The sequence below is a fragment of the Phocoena sinus genome, chromosome 8, assembly GCF_008692025.1.
Source record: "Phocoena sinus isolate mPhoSin1 chromosome 8, mPhoSin1.pri, whole genome shotgun sequence".
Taxonomy (NCBI): Eukaryota; Metazoa; Chordata; class Mammalia; order Artiodactyla; family Phocoenidae; genus Phocoena; species Phocoena sinus.
The window spans coordinates 96,870,033-96,886,537 of NC_045770.1; the positions used below are offsets into that span (position 1 = coordinate 96,870,033).

At 37.7% G+C, this 16,505-nt stretch overlaps 1 protein-coding gene and 1 non-coding gene across 2 annotated transcripts in view; both read right to left on the reverse strand.

Moving 5' to 3' along the window:
• CKAP5 (cytoskeleton associated protein 5) overlaps window positions 1-16,505 on the reverse strand; it is a 107,733-nt gene that overhangs the window by 17,605 nt on the left and 73,623 nt on the right. The window contains 12 exon segments of the mRNA XM_032638748.1: window positions 18-191; window positions 1,365-1,537; window positions 2,519-2,712; window positions 3,138-3,273; window positions 3,483-3,686; window positions 3,973-4,122; window positions 6,429-6,554; window positions 8,787-8,875; window positions 10,022-10,157; window positions 10,535-10,729; window positions 14,664-14,792; window positions 16,231-16,344. Coding sequence (XP_032494639.1) covers window positions 18-191; window positions 1,365-1,537; window positions 2,519-2,712; window positions 3,138-3,273; window positions 3,483-3,686; window positions 3,973-4,122; window positions 6,429-6,554; window positions 8,787-8,875; window positions 10,022-10,157; window positions 10,535-10,729; window positions 14,664-14,792; window positions 16,231-16,344 — 1,820 coding nt within the window.
• On the reverse strand, window positions 2,919-3,029 carry LOC116758889. The gene has a single exon (XR_004351275.1). It is a non-coding gene; the product is annotated as a small nucleolar RNA SNORD67 (small nucleolar RNA).

Consider the following 16,505-nt stretch of genomic DNA (forward strand, 5'->3'; position numbering starts at 1 on the left):
GAAATGGGTTAACTTACTTGGGTTCAGGAATAAGGACTGGTTCAAAAATGTCATCCAGTTTGTGCTGAACAAGTTCTGGCATTTCACATCGGACTGTACCATTGTCATTCTCAATCTCATCTAGATCCAGCTGGAATTCTCGGCGAACCATCTGGGCTGCCTCAGGATGCCCACTCATGCTTCGGGCTTGGCTAAGGGAAGCAAAAGGAGGCTCCTGAACTAAAAGAGACTTTTTAACCAAAGGGCAAGAGTAGCACTGCCAGCTGCCCCAAAGCTGCAAGACAGATGTTCAACTTCTGGTTTCAGCCCCCCTGAATGATTTAAGTCCTTGAGTCTAAGCAAGTGCCTTCAATGGGCAACAACACTGGTTCATGAATATCCTAAGAGAGAAGATTGACTTGTACTTACAGTACTGCCAAGTTGTAAGTATGCTCTCTAGTTCACTAAAGCCAACAAACCTTGTACGCTATTCCAGTTGGGGCAGTAAATAATAAAGAATATTTATATTGACTCAAAGCTCACTACTTCTGGGCAAAAATTTAAGAAATATCTAGACTGCCTGGCTCTTTTCTACCAATTTAACCAGTGTTTACATTTTTCTAATTATAAGCATCATCCCATGCAGTGTTCAGTAAATTTTATACTTGAGGGACAGTCAATCACCTCTTTTTAGGAATATTCACTCTCAGGTCAGGCCAGCATTACATCCAAGCAATAGATATTCACAGTCTCCAAATTCAAATTGGTTAAAATTATACTCATGATATGATCCAAAATAGAGCTATCTTGCTTAGAAGGCAGTTTTTTGAGTCCCTAAGCCCCTTCTGGGTTGCATGCACTTTACTCAGCCTTATCTGATGAATAGGAACCTGTGCACAACCAAACATAACACAAGGAAGAAGGTGAGCCCATATTTTAGCCACATGACATTGAGTTGACACTTCTGCTAGCCAGTGGACTTTCAGGGAAGGCTTGATTCATGGGATACTTGGACACCCTCTACCTGGTTATAAAGTCTACACCAATAGCCCTCCAGAGGGGATGAATCCAAGTCAGAAGTTAGAAAGATATAAGAGCCCTGCTAATGAGAAATTAGCAGGCAGTACTTACATCCTATAAGTGCGATACATAATTCTGTCCACGGAAAAGCAGTGAAAGAAGGCACAAGACTATTTAGAAGTGGTTTTGAGACAAAGACAATGAAGACTGAAGGATTTAACATTTGGTTACAAGACATTTACCCAGACACTGTGTCATGCATGATAATGGCTACAAGAACTCAAGATTATGTTACAGGATAAGCTCTAAGCACACAAGGCAAAGTCCACAGAGATGCTCTCAGACAACTATCTCCATCCACATACTTGAGTCTGGAGGACATGTCCTCAGCTGGTCCCTTGCGTAGCATGTTGGTATTGGAGCTTGCGCTCTGTGTGCGCTGAGGTCTCTCTTCCACCTGTTTTACTGGTGCAGCAGAAGGCCTCTTTGCTGACCGCTTAATCCTCTCCTCAAGCATGCTCATATCCTTTTCAGAAAGCTGTCAAAAGAGACCGAATTTAATTTATTAGCACACCCCTCTACTAGAATATGAAGAGAATTAAAAACCTAAATGGGAGACCCAAGAATTAATATCCATTTTCATGTCGAAGCAAACAGAACCTCGTATGTTAGGGTAAGTTTCCTTTCAAAACACTACATCATTTTAAAATCAACTACTGCTAAAACCTGACTTGCTATATAAGAGAACATATGAAAGAAGGAAAGGACAGAAAAGGAAAGGCTATGAACTACAAATAAAAAGGTCAAGAATTAAATGAAGCTTCCTCATTTTTTGGTATTACCACTAACTAGCTGTGTGACTATGGGCAAGAAGCTTCACTTTTGGTCATCTGTAAAATTCCCATCTGCTTTATTTCCTTCACTGGCCTTGTAGTGAGGATTTAATAAGATTAACACAAGTACAAATATATAAGCACAGGGTAAATACACGTGCTACTAAGAGGTAACTGGAGTGAAGAACAGGTCCAGCCACAGTAGTGACTGGCTCAGAGGAAGTAAGGAGTCAAAAGCAGAACCTTCTGTGCTTGGAGAGTCTGGCTCATAGCTGCAGCTCAAGACCCTTTTGATCTGACAGGTACCAGAATCCACATTATATACAAGTGAGTACTTGTTCACTAGAAAATAAATGCACTAAAAATTACTGAGGAGATTGCCAGGCAGAATTTAAATCCCAGACTAGCTCAGATTTCTTGATTCAAAAATAGTTTTCATTCTAAAGCAAATTGTTATGAGGAGAATGCTCAGAAAAGAAAATCTAATTTCCAGTAAAACACAGCCTGAATGTCCTGCAGTAATCAGAGACACCCTCAAAGGTTTATATGGATTCTAGGACATATCGATAGGCTGAGTTTTAACAAAAAGTGGTAAAAACTTAAGAGTTGAGATGGCATGAAACTTGACACCTAAGTGATCCTGCAATTCACAACATGCTGAAAATGTTCAGAGAAAAGTCACTCACAGTTCCAATCAGTTTGAACACCTGATCCCCGTGTACATTGTACACTGTAACGATGGTGTTGAGGGCAGCATTGCGCACAGCGTTGTCGCGGTCTCCTATGTGAATCGCTATCTCCTTTAAGGCTTTTCCTGGGGTTGGTTGGCAAACATTCATGCCATAGGACTCGACCAGACACCCTAGTTCTTCTAGGCACTCTGGGGAGAGAAAGGCTAGATTAAGGAGACTCAACAGAGATTTGGCATAGAGACCTATCGTTACTAGATACATTTTCCCTGGCATACATGAAGGTCTAAAATCTTATTCTGGCTCTGCCTTGAATTCTTCCTTATTTACTGCCTTCTATAAAATACACAATGAAACAGTGGTGTTATAGCAAGGGCTCCTAGAAGAAAGAGATGCCTGTGAGTCAGATGGCCCCTGTGCACTTGATTTTGTCACCAGGGTGGTGCTGAGCGGTGCCTGTATCACCTGATACTGTGGCTCCACCAGTGTGCAACTCATCACTCTCACAGTCCAAATCAGAAGGTTAGAATCAAGAAATTTCCTGGTTCATCTATAAATTATTTCTTTTAGAGGTCACTGTTACAGACATAGGGCTCTATTTAAATTGTTGCTTTACCTGCTCTCTGCTTAGAGTTTTTGGATTTGGTTCCTTCCATGATGAAGGGGAACATCTTGCTGGCTGGGTAGACAAGGCACATCCGGTTCAGGATGGCACGGACATCTTTACGAATGACATCCTTTGGTTCTCCGACCTAGTCAACAAGGAAAATAATGATTAAGTGATTCATTCTCTAAGTAGCAAAGGTACCCCCTTGTGTGTCACTACATCTTGAAAGAATAAAATGAGCAGTGGAAGGTATCATCATCATACAATAAATGAAGAGGGGAGAGGGAATAAAAGTACAGGAACTGAAGTAGCTGGGAACTTGAGTAATCTTCCAAAGTGAGAACAACACATTACCTTGAGGATGAGATAGGGGATGAAGGAAGATGCTTCATTCTCAGTAAGATGATACTCCTCCTCACTCAGCAGGGTGAAGAGCAATTTTAAATATTCTAGGGCTTTCATTAGGACGCTTGTATTGGTGTCAAAAAACCGCAGGGTAAGCCACTTTAAGATAAGATCCAGGCAACCAATGACACCCTCTTTTTCACTCTCCAAGTGCTTGAAACAAAACAATACAAAACCCTCACAAATTAGACTATAAAAATTTAAGTTCTATTAGGCAAGTAACTCTCAAATTTTACTGCAGTGCAAAAAGAAAATGATAGATTTTTAAGCCTCCATTTAAGACCCCAAATTATAGACATATAGTCATTTATTCTATCAGATAATAAGAAAGCTCTAAAAACAGAGTTCCTTCTCAATTCATGCAAACTTCTGATGATTTCACAGGGCTCAGTATTTTCATGCCTGAGATTCATGCATATTTATTTTGTTGCAAACTTACATCAACCATGACAGCAAGGGCTTTGTTGTGATGCTGAAAGTCTGAGTGAAACATCTCATCTTGTAACCATTTAGCCACACAGCTAGACATCTGAGTTTTTAGTTGCTCAATGTATTCATCCCGCGGAGTAGTAAAATTCCACTTCAGCACCTGAAAAAAAAACAGTGAAAAGGAGCTGTAAGGTGTTCAACTGAAATGTGGTAGAGAACTCTATTCAAAGCAGCTGCAGGAATCAGTTTAATAGGATATTTTTAAATTCACCAAGATTAATGTATAATTAAGTATGAATGCAAAATGTACTCTCAATCTGTCTGTCATACTTCTGGAAGCTTAACTCTGAAAATCTTCTAGGAATAGAATTTTCAGCAATTCTTACTAGAAAAATCAATGATCTATTATTGTATAACATGGCGGATACTGTTGGTACAATTTTAATAAAGGGCAAATTTGAAATATCTATCAAAATTTTAAATGTACATATTATTCTAGGAGTTTAATATAAATATACTTACATATGTGCACAAAACCTATATTCAAAGATGCCTATGGCAGTATAGTTTATAAGAGTGAAAGATTAGAAGTAACCTAAATGTTCAACATAGTGGGTTGAGGATATAGAAAGGTACATACATATGATGCATCAATAAACAGAATGAATGCATACATGCGTTGCAGATATGGAATGATCTTTAAGATATATATTTCAAATACTATTAAAAGAAAAATGTAAGATTCAGAACAAAGAGTATGGCATGTTCCCATCTGTGTAAAACGAGGGCCATATATTTATATATATATGATTGTATAGGTATGGAATATTATTATTTCTGGAGTAATACACAAAATAACTGGTCATAACATCCTCCCTGTGTAGGGAGACTGCAGTGGGAGACATGCTTTTCATACTTTCTGTACTTTTTTGGTATTGTTTGAATTTTTAAAAATTCTAATGTATATATTTTGAAAAGTTTTAACTGATTAATAAAACCAAAACAACATCAAAAGCGAAATGATCAAACTAGCCATATATAGTTACAGCCACTATGGAGAATAGTATGGAGGTTCCTTAAAAAACTACACATAGGGCTTCCCTGATGGCGCAGCGGTTGAGAGTCTGCCTGCCAATGCAGGGGACACGGGTTCGAGCCCTGGTCTGGGAGGATCCCGCATGCCGCGGAGCGGCTAGGCCCGTGCGCCACAACTACTGAGCCTGCGCATCTGGAGCCTGTGCTCCACAGCGGGAGGGGCCGCGACAGTGAGAGGCCCGTGCACTGAGATGAAGAGTGGCCCCCGCTCTCGCAACTGGAGAAGGCCCTCGCGCAGAAACGAGGACCGAACACAGCCAAAAATAAATAAATAAATAAAAATTTAAAAAACTACACATAGATCTACCATACGACCCAGCAATCCCACTACTGGGCATATACCCTGAGAAAACCATAATTCAAAAAGAGTCATGTACCAAAATGTTCATTGCAGCTCTATTTACAATAGCCAGGACATGGAAGCAACCTAAGTGTCCATCGACAGATGAATGGATAAAGAAGATGTGGCACATATATACAATGGAATATGGATAAAGAAGATGTGGCACATATATACAATGGAATATTACTCAGCTGTAAAAAGAAATGAAATTGAGTTATTTGTAGTGAGGGGGATGGACCTAGAGTCTGTCATACAGAGTGAAGTAAGTCAGAAAGAGAAAAACAAATACCATATGTTAACACATATATATGGAATCTAAGAAAAAAAAAAAAAAAGGTCATGAAGTACCTAGGGGTAAGATGGGAATAAAGACACAGACCTACTAGAGCATGGATTTAAGGATATGGGGAGGGGGAAGGGTAAGCTGTGACAAAGTGAGAGAGTGGCATTGACATATATACACTACCAAACGTAAAACAGATAGCTAGTGGGAAGCAGCTGCATAGCACAGGGAGATCAGCTAGGTGGTTTGTGACCACCTAGAGGGGTGGGATAGGGAGGGTGGGAGGGAGGGAGATGCAAGAGGGAAGAGATATGGGAACATATGTATAACTGATTCACTTTGTTATAAAGCAGAAACTAACACACCACTGTAAAGAAATTATACTCCAATAAAGATGTTAAAAAAGAAAAAAAAAGCGAAATGATCAAACTAGCCATATATAGTTACCAAATCTATCTTTTAAGGCCAGGTACAAGAAAGAATAAAGGAGTAGTATATTACATATGTGTAGTTGATAAAAAGAAAATCAATGACTACTTTCCAGTCTTTGATTCTAAAAACAAACAAAAAAACCCCCCCAAAATAGTCTTACAGAAACAAGATATAATTTATAAGCAAAAGATTCAGTTAATTATTAGATATTTCACAATGATATGAATTTCAGACAGAAAAATTATTCTTGATTACAAAACAAAACTAAAACAAACAAGCAAAAAACTCCTGAAGATTCTTATTTCTTCCTTACCTTTAATCCTTTCTCATCTTTCATTCTTTGCTCCTTTCCATTTGGAACAACAATAAAAATAGGACCAGATTTGTCTTCATCTTCCTTTAAGCTGGTTTTGCTTGGCACTTTCTTTCCTTGTGCAGTCTACAACCAAGGTACAGGGAATACTGATTAGCTTAGACTACTCCTTCTTGGGAATTCGCTGTTACTGCCCAGCAAACGGGCACTATATAAACCAGAGACACCTTTCTATATCATATTCCAAATGAAACAAACAAATGAACCATAGAATCTTGCATTTGATATATTTATGTACAGGTTTTCTAAAAATGTTTCTAATAGCACTCTTAAGTAACTGTTGGTTAGTCCTTGGGCTGGCATGTGATGTGGTTGGAAAAGCTGCTATTATATATCATTGGTCTGGGTTACAGGCTATTTTTGTTTCTTGGATAGTTCTTTTAAAATAATTATTGATATAACTGACATATAATGGATAGTTCTTTTCTTCCTTGGAATCTTCAACACTGTTTATAGCTTTCCATATTAATGACATTTTGAATGGTATGCACACATTTCACATAACTTGAGAAAACTTTTCTGTTTCTCTGTATATAAAATGTATCTCTATAACATTATTGTAACTGGAGACCCTTTGAACCTGTTTCTAGAGAGAAATTTCCTAGAAACATTTTAAATACTTAAGTTACTAAAGTGGCTTTTAGGGACTTCCCTGGTGGTCCAGTGGTTAAGAATCCATCTTGCAATGCAGGGGACACCGGTTCAATCCCTGGTCAGAGAACTCATATCCCACATGCTACAGGGCAACTAAGCCCGCGTGCCACAACTACAGAGCCCACGTGCTCTGGAGCCCGCGCACCCCAACTGGAGAGAAGCCCGCATGCTGCAACGAAAGATCCTGCGTGCCTCAACTAAGACCTGATGCAGCCAATAAATAAATAGATAGATTTTTTTTTAAGTGGCTTTTTAAAAGAATCCAAGATTTAGAACCTTTGTATCAGATGGAAAGAAATTGTGAACACATGGTATATATATTTAAGGTAAAATTTGAATTTAATTACTGGAATTATTATTATTATATTATAAATATAGCAAAAGTCTGCTATTTTTAGTAGGCCAACATTTCTTTCTAGTTCAAACACTTAAGTCATTCAGTCAAAACAAATGTGAGATCATTTATGTGAAACTGCTTCGTAAACTGCAAAAGACTGAAAAGAAAGTTGCATTAAGAACAGAGTCAAAAATACTTCAAAGCACTTGTGATCAAAATACTGAAATAAGCGCTTGTTAAATTTGGGAGGAGGAGAGGGAGAAGGACAGGAAAAGAACAGCTTCACTGGATAGTTCAGAAGATAATTACTCATTTAAATTAACTCACTGAGTTGAAGGACCCAAGCATAGGGAGGGAAAATGAGTAACTAATATTTAGAAGAATGGCCACAGAGTGGCCCTTCTATAATGTGGATGTAATAATTAATGTACTGAATAATAAAACATTTCCTACTCTGCATACTTTCATCAGTGACATGCAGTTAATGAAATAGTTTTCTCCATTTATATTTACTATTAGATTTACTACTGATTGCACAGTTTTGCAATTTTCCTTTTGTAAGTATTAAACAGTCAATTCTTTGAATACAGTGACAAGCTCTGAATCTTGATATAGAAACTGATGACACTTTGCTATGATTCAAAAAATTAGGGCTTCCCTGGTGGCGCAGTGGTTGAGAGTCCGCCTGCCGATGCAGGGGACACAGGTTCGTGCCCCGGTCTGGGAAGATCCCACATGCCGTGGAGCGGCTGGGCCCGTGAGCCATGGCCGCTGAGCCTGCGCGTCCGGAGCCTGTGCTCCACAACGGGAGAGGCCACAGCAGTGAGAGGCCCGCGTACCGCAAAAAAAAAAAAAAAAATTAAATGAAAACACACCCAGGGGATATTTAAGGTTGAGCATTTGAACACATTTCTTTAAATTGTCCAACTGTGCATGGATGCTAAAAGGATTGGTGATGCATCAAATCCCATTGGTGTGGGGACAGAAGATATTTCCTTTTAGTCTAATCAGAACACCTAATATAGTGACTTCCTGCCAAATGTAAAGGAAGTTGCCTACTACTGAAAATCTCCCTCAAAGTCCTGGATGACAGAAACCCTGGCAGTAGCTCTTGAGAATAGGAGTCTTTGTTTTGAGGTAACATTAAAAGTGAGACACAGAAACTTGTATAAATAAATACTTTATAATTAGATAATATCAAGAGTAGTAATAATCTTTCATATGTAATATAATCTTTGCTAAAAGAATGACTTAGTGTATAAAACACTTAAAAGCAATTCTACATCTAAGTTGCAGAATTAACATACCTTTGCTTTAGAGGAAACTCCTAGAGCTTTGGCCTTTTTTGGATCAAGCTTGGGTTCTACAGTGCCAGAAACAGAATCTTCAACAGGTGCTTTGAGAAAAAAAAAACATGTACTGTAAACATAAACTCTAACTAATATCACTATATTCTGGGCAGGTTAAATATATAATGATGGTGAGAAAGCCAGTAGTTTTAAATACATCTATTAAAAAAATTATTTTTATTTTATTTTTTTGAAAAGTTTTTTTTAAACAAATGTATCCATTGTTAAAGCACTTTCAGTTAGATTTTTTTCCTAATCTTTTTTCTCCCTGATTTCCTCATGAAATTAATTCAGAAAATCTACATCTCCTTTATCAACATTTAAACTGCAGTTTAAAACCATTTTCTAAATAGCAGTTAAAAAACCTTTATGTTAGACTGATACTTCCTTAAGGGAAGAGTCTACCACCTTTGATACTATAGTAAACTATATATACCATATAGCAAGATCCCAATAAATGTTATAACTGAATATATACTTTGATACCAACAATTTAACACATGTAAAATTTCTCACTTTATAGCAACAATAATTTCTACTCCACTAAACAGAATATTATTATTTTGTTTAAGCAGTAAGTCTAGAAGAGCAGCAGTTACAGATCAGTGCTCTATTTGTACATTTTGGAATTTTAACATTAGGATGAAGAAATCAAGAAATTTCCCTTGAAGAAGTTTAGTAAATATTAGAATGGATCAGCAAACAGCCAACTGTAGTGGAAGGGGAACTCATTTATGAATGAGTTAAGCAGAGGTCTCTGCTGGTTCAGCCACTGGCTGACTGTTCGGCCTTGTGCAAGTCACTTAACCTTTGGTGTCCCTTACCTGTTAATAAAGAGGGTTAAGCTAGATGGTCCCAATTCTCCTTCTAACTGTAATATCCAATAGCAGAAAATAGTTGTGGAAACCTTAAAAGTAAGATTGAGCACTTGCTTTCTGGAGTATTTCATTGTGATACTCCAAAACTCCTTTTTGGAGTTGGAAATCAAATTATTCATCCTTAAACCCTCAGCACAGTTCCTGGCATAAAACCAGGTAACTTGACAAATGTTTATGAAAGGAGGGTAAGGAGATGGAGGGAGGATTTGGGATCTAAGCCATGAGGAAATGTGATTAAAAAATGAAGGTTTCTATTTCTTTAAGAGTTCCCTTGACTATTTCCTTCCCCTTTAACCCTCTCAAAATAAGAGTTACCTGAGGCAGGCTGGAATTTGGCTGGAGCTGATCCTCCCACAGATTTGGAAGTTGCTTTAGCAGGTGCAGCGGGCTTCGCTGGCATGTTAGCTTTGGCTTTCTCTAACATGGCCAACACCTGATCTTTAGAAGTTGGCTAGGGAGACAATATAACAGAGGTGAGAGGCCACATAAACGATATACTCATGCTATGCTTACTAACAGACCTGCTGTCAAATCCTTGAGCTCCTAGTTTTGAAATACCAATGAAGTAAGGGAGGCAGCACATAGTGCAAGAGAAGTAACACATTATGAAGTCACAGTAAATTAGCTGCCATTCTAGAAGGTCACAATTTTCATCCCTGCAAAGACAGCAGATTCTTTAGAAGTTCTACACTACTAAACATTTTATTTCTGCTCTCACTGGGATTTCAAGTTGAAACTCATAGGAGGTTAATATGATCTTTTGCCTATATAAATTCATGTTCAATATTTTTCTAAATAGCTTTTAACAGCAGCAACAAGTAGTAGTACTTTTAGTTTCCCAGTAGCCTTGGCCATTTTCTCATATCCTAAATGCATCATGAAGAATGGCAAGGCATCTTGGGCCTTCTTTCGCACATCTCCGTTGCGATCCTCTAGGCAGGAGTAGAGGTGGGGAACACAAAGGATAAGGTCTGTGGGGGTGGAACGGAGAGTCGGTAGTTTCTCAGCCAGCCAGCCCAGAAGCTGCCAAAAGAAATAAAGACCAGTTACACACTGCACATAGAAAACTGTCATTATTTATGATCTTCAGCTTAATGATTTTATCAGTACCAAACACTGAATTAGTTCTCACACTACAACTTTCCAGTGTGAAATCAGTCATTTCCATTGTCCAATGAAATGATAAACATGCAATGAAGATAATCAGCTAAGATAAGGACACAGTTTTTTGGACCACGTTTGAGCATTAAGTTATAAAGCTTTAATAGTTCTTAATGCATCTTAAACTTTCACTTCTTTTTTAATTCTAAGAACTATTCAGCTAGAGAAGATGCAAAATATTTATTTGATTAGAAGATGACAAGTTCTACCAGGACTTCTGCTTTCTGCCTTACATAGACAGTTTTTCTCTGTATCTCTAAAATATTCGTTTTATTTTTTGTTTTGTTTGTTTTTCAGCCATGCCGTGTGGCTTGTGGGATCTTAGTTCCCTGACCAGGGATCAAACTGCAGCCACGGTAGTGAAAGCAGAGTCCTAACGACTGGATGCCAGGGAAATCTGTATTTATTTTTAAAATTAATTTTTTAAACTAAATTTATTTATTCATTTTTGGCTGTGTTGGGTCTTCATTTACTACGCATGGGCTTTCTCTAGTTGTGGTGAGCAGGGGCTACTCTTCGTTGTGGTGCGCTGACTTCTCATTGCAGTGGTTTCTCTTGTTGCGGAGCACAGGCTCTAGGCGCATGGGCTTCAGTAGTTGTGGCGTGTGGGTTTCAGTAGTTGTGGCTCGCAGGCTTTAGGAGCATGGGCTTCAGTAGTCGTGGCATGCAGGCTTCAGTAGTTGTGGCTCATGGGTTCTAGAGCGCAGGCTCAGTAGTTGTGGCACGCGGGCTTAGTTGCTCTGCAGCATGCGGGATCTTCCCGGGCCAGGGCTCAAACCCGTGTCTCCTGCATTGGCAGGTGGATTCTTAACCACTGCACCACGAGGGAAGCCCTGCATTTATTTTTTAGTTGAGATATTTATTGAGATGATTATATATTCACATGCAGTTATAAGAAATGATACAGAGAGATCCCAGGCACTCTACTCCGTTTCCTCCAACAGTAGCACTTTATGAAACTATACTATAGTATAAACAACCAGGATATGGACATTGATACAATCCACTGATCATACTCAGATTGCCCCAGTCTGATTCTGTCTCATTTGTGTGTCTATATTGCTTTCTCTACAATTTTTTCATGTGTTAGTGTATTCCCGCAGTCACGATTTTGAACAGCTCCATCCCAAGGATCCCATGTGTTGCCTCTTTTATAACCACATTCACATCCCTCCTCCTACTCCCTAATCCCTGGTAACCACTAATCTGTTTATCCATTTCTAAAATATGAGATTTCAAACTCATATAAATAGAATAATATAGTATGTAACTGTTTGGAATTGGAACTGTCAGCACAATTCCTCTGCGATTTATCTAACTTGTTGCACGTATCAATAATTTGTTTCTTTTACTGCTAAATAGTATTACACATATGGATATACAATAGTTTAAGCATTCACCTGTTGAAAGAAATCTGGGCTGTTTCCAGATTTTGGCTATTATGAATCAGCTGCTATGAACATTTGTATATAAGCTTTTGTGTAAACATAAATTTAAATTTTTCTGGAATAAATGCCCAAGACTTGCTGGGTCATATAGTAACTACACGTATAGTCTCGTAAGAAACTGCCCAACTGTTTTCTGGAGTGGCTATACCATTTTACATTCCCACCAGGAGAGTGTTCAAGTTTTTCCACATTCTTGCCAGAATTTGGTGTTATCACAATTTTTTATTTTAGTAATTCTGATAGTTGTCTGTGATATCTCATTGCAGTTTTAATTTGCATTTCCTTGAAGGCCAATAATGTTGAACACCTTTCATGGGCTTATTTTCCATCTGTATATCCTCTTCAGTGAAATGTCTGTTCATGTCTTTTGCCTATTTTTTAATTAGATTTTTAACTGTTGAGTTTTGAGAGTTCTTTATATATATATATATATATATATATATATATATATATATATATATTCTCGATGATAGTCCGTTATCAGACACAGAGGTTGCAAATATTTTCTCCCACTCCAGCCTGTCTTTTCATCTTCTTCACATGGTCTTTTGCAGAGTAAGAGTTCTTTATTTTGATGAGGTCCAATTTATCAAATTTTTCTTTGATGAATTGTGGTTTTGGTGTCTAGTCTATGAATTCTTTGCCTGAAGAATTTCTATATCCTGAAGGTTTTCTCCTATGTTATCTTTAAAAGTTCTATAGTTTTATGTTCTACATTTAAGCCCATAATCCATTTTGAGTTAATTCTGGCGTAAGATGTGAGGTTTAGGTAAGGTTTATTTTTTTTGTCTCTGGATGTCAACTGCTCCAGCATCATCTGGTGAAAAGGCCACACTTTCTCCACTGAATTACTTTGGAAACACCGTCGAAAATTAGTTGCTCATATTTGTGTGGGTCTATTTCTGGGTTTCCTCTTCAGCTCCACCTATCTGTGTCTATCCTCTTCCTCCTACCCCTTGCTATCACAGTGTCTTTTTTTTTTTTTTTTGCCACACAGCTTGCCTGGGGAGATCTTAGTTCCCCAACCAGGGATTGAACCTGAGCCCTTGGCAGTGAAAGCATGGAGTCCTAAACACTGGACCACCAGGGAATTCCCCACAGTGTCTTGATTATGTTAGCAATTTAATTTAGTAAGCCCTAATATATGGTAGAGAGGTTCTTTCCATTTTTTTCCCTTTGTCAAGATTGTTTTAGCTAGAATATAAATTTTAAAATAACCTTGACTTTGTCTATAAAAAAAACTTTCTTGAATTTTGATAAGAATTACATTAAATGCATACATCAATTATGTATACATTAAATGTACAGAACTGACATTTCTAATTTCTACTATGTTAAATCTTCCAATCCACAAACATGGCATGTCTCTACATCTATTTGGGTCTTCCTTGAATGCTTCATCAGCATTTTTGTAATTTTCAGTAGACATATTTTGTATTTGTTTTGTTAAGTGTATAGCTAAGGATTTCATTTTCTTTGGAGTGACTGTAAACTGTACTGTGTTTGTAACTTCGGTTTCCATATGTTCAATGTATTATAAAGAAATGTGATTGACTTTTGTCAAATGTGATTGTGTTTATTTTGTATCCTGCAATCTTACTGAACTCATTTATTAGTTCTAGGAGTTTACTTGTAGATTTCCTGGAATTTTCTTTGTAAACAGTCATGTTATCTGCAATTATGGATAGTTTTATTTATTCTTTTTCCAACTGTATGCCTTTCATTTCTTTTTCTTGCCTTATTGCAGTGACTAGAACTTCCAGTTCTATGCAGAGTAACAGTAGTGAAAGTGGACATTCTTGCTTTGTTCCTGATCTTAGGGGGAAAGCATTCAGTCTTTAACCACTAAGAATATTGTCATTTACAGAGGTTTTTTGCAGATGCTTTTTTATTTAACTTGAGTAATTCTCTTCTATTACTAACTTACTGACAGCTTTTATCATGAATAGATGTTGGATTTTCTCAAATCCTTTTTTTTGGTCAACTGATAGGATTATATGACTTTTCTTTAGCCTGTTGGTATGATGGGTGACATTGATAGACTTTTGAATGTTAAACTATTTTTATGTCATGATTAAAACCTCTTACTTTACCATTTAAGAGCTCAAGCAAAGAGAAAAATTCACAAAAAGGCTAGTCCTTTAAAAAGTTTTATTGTTAAAAAAGCACATGAAAGGAAAAAAGAAAAGGAAGCACATGAATAAAAAAGCTCCAGGAATTTGGTTTCATATTATTAGCGATTTTATAATGGAACTCATTCTATCCATTCATGTATATTTATTAGGTAGGTTCAAGCCTCTATGAAGGTAAAAGACATGAGTAAAGCAAATCATATTTGTGGTACTAACCTCTTGCCTCAAGAAAGGATTTTCCTTTTTGAGCTCTTCAGAAAGATCTTCCCCCTCCAGCCATTCCTTCATGCCAGTCTGTTCTGCCCAAGCATTCACTGTTGCTAGGGCCGCAGCTCGAACATTGTTCTGAATGGAAGACAGAATCAGTAAAGGTAACACTGCTATGGTTTGGAGGTAGGGAGTGAAAAGCCTGTTACTTTATGAACACGAACAATGGAGGTTTCTCTAAAGTCCACATGAACATACTTGGAACATACTTCATCTTCTTTGAAACAGAATGTAGATCCATGTTGTACTAAAACTCCAAAGTAAATTAGAAACATAAAACTCCAAATTGTAAAGATCCTATACTCAGTTAATTAGGGAAAACAGTGACCTGGGCATAAAATATCATGTTAGGGGAACAAACTCTTAGGTTTTGTTTCCTGAACTTCTGGGGACTCTTATGTCCCTGGTTATCTGCTAAAGAATGTAATTCTACCTGTTAGAGAATTCTTAGTAGTTAGACTGAAATTAACAATTTGATTGAACATTTCTGTTTTTATATTAATTTGCATTCATAGAATGAGAATGACTTACTGACGTGAAAAATATTAAAATAGCTCAATTCCTCAAATTAAATGAATTACACAAAAATAAAGAGACATTCGAATATTCAATTAAGGATAAACATAAGAGCTTGCAACTTTCAATGTGACAAATTCCAGGACTGTGAAACTGCAAATATCTTACTGAAGTACCAGAAGATCCTACTCTAGTAGTTGAGGGAACAGGTAGAAAATAAAATACATGATCCAAAATTTATATGTTTATTCACTCTTTATACCAACACCTTAAACAATGATATCATAATCATAATAGCAACCATTTTTTGAGTACATACTGCATGAGACAGGTGCAGGTACTTTATGTACAGTTGCTTATTTAATTCTGTAAGAATTAAATTTCATAGATAAAAAACTGAAACTCAAAGAAGATAAACAACTTATCTGAGGGTCACAAAGCTAGTAAGTGAGATATCTGATCACCTTAATAATGCCTGGGAGGTAAAAATTTTTACTATTTTCCTCCTAATATTCTCTTCTCTAACAAAGTTTATAAACTGTTTACATGCACTCTTACATGTAAGAAAAGGATTGGGGCTTCCCTGGAGGCGCAGTAGTTAAGAATCTGCCTGCCAATGCAAGGGACACGGGTTCGAGCCCTGGCCCAGGAAGATCCCACATGCCGCGGAGCAACTACGCCCGTGCGCCACAACTACTGAGCCTGCAAGCCACAATTACTGAGCCCACGCACCACAACTACTGAAGCCCATGCACCCAGAGCCTGTGCTCTGCAACAAGAAGCCACTGCAATGAGAAGCCCGTGCACCATGATGAAGAGTAGCCCCTGCTCGCCACAACTAGAGAAAGCCCGTGCACAGCAACAACGACCCAACACAGCCAAAACTAAAAACAAATAAATAAATAAATTAAAAAAAAAAAAAATAAAAGGATTATTCTTAGCCCAGTCATGTGGCTGGCCTATTCCAGAACAGAGCTGTGGTAAAAAGAGTCAGGTTTACCTTGCTGTCTCCAAGCACTGTGATGATAGAGATGCCTAAGTTCTTCACATGTTGCTTGATGTTTGGGCCCATGGCTACTGCCAACTGCTGGAGGATATTCAAAGTCTGCTGCACCTGGGTGGGAAAAGCCAACACCTTATGTTCAAACCATTGCAAGGTGTGCTCAAAGTTTTGCAAGTTTGCTGCTATACAGTCAATGCAGTAGGAAGTTTCTGGCCTACTTTAAAAAAATCAGCTCATTATGATACTAATCAGCTTATGAATAATTTTTGGGT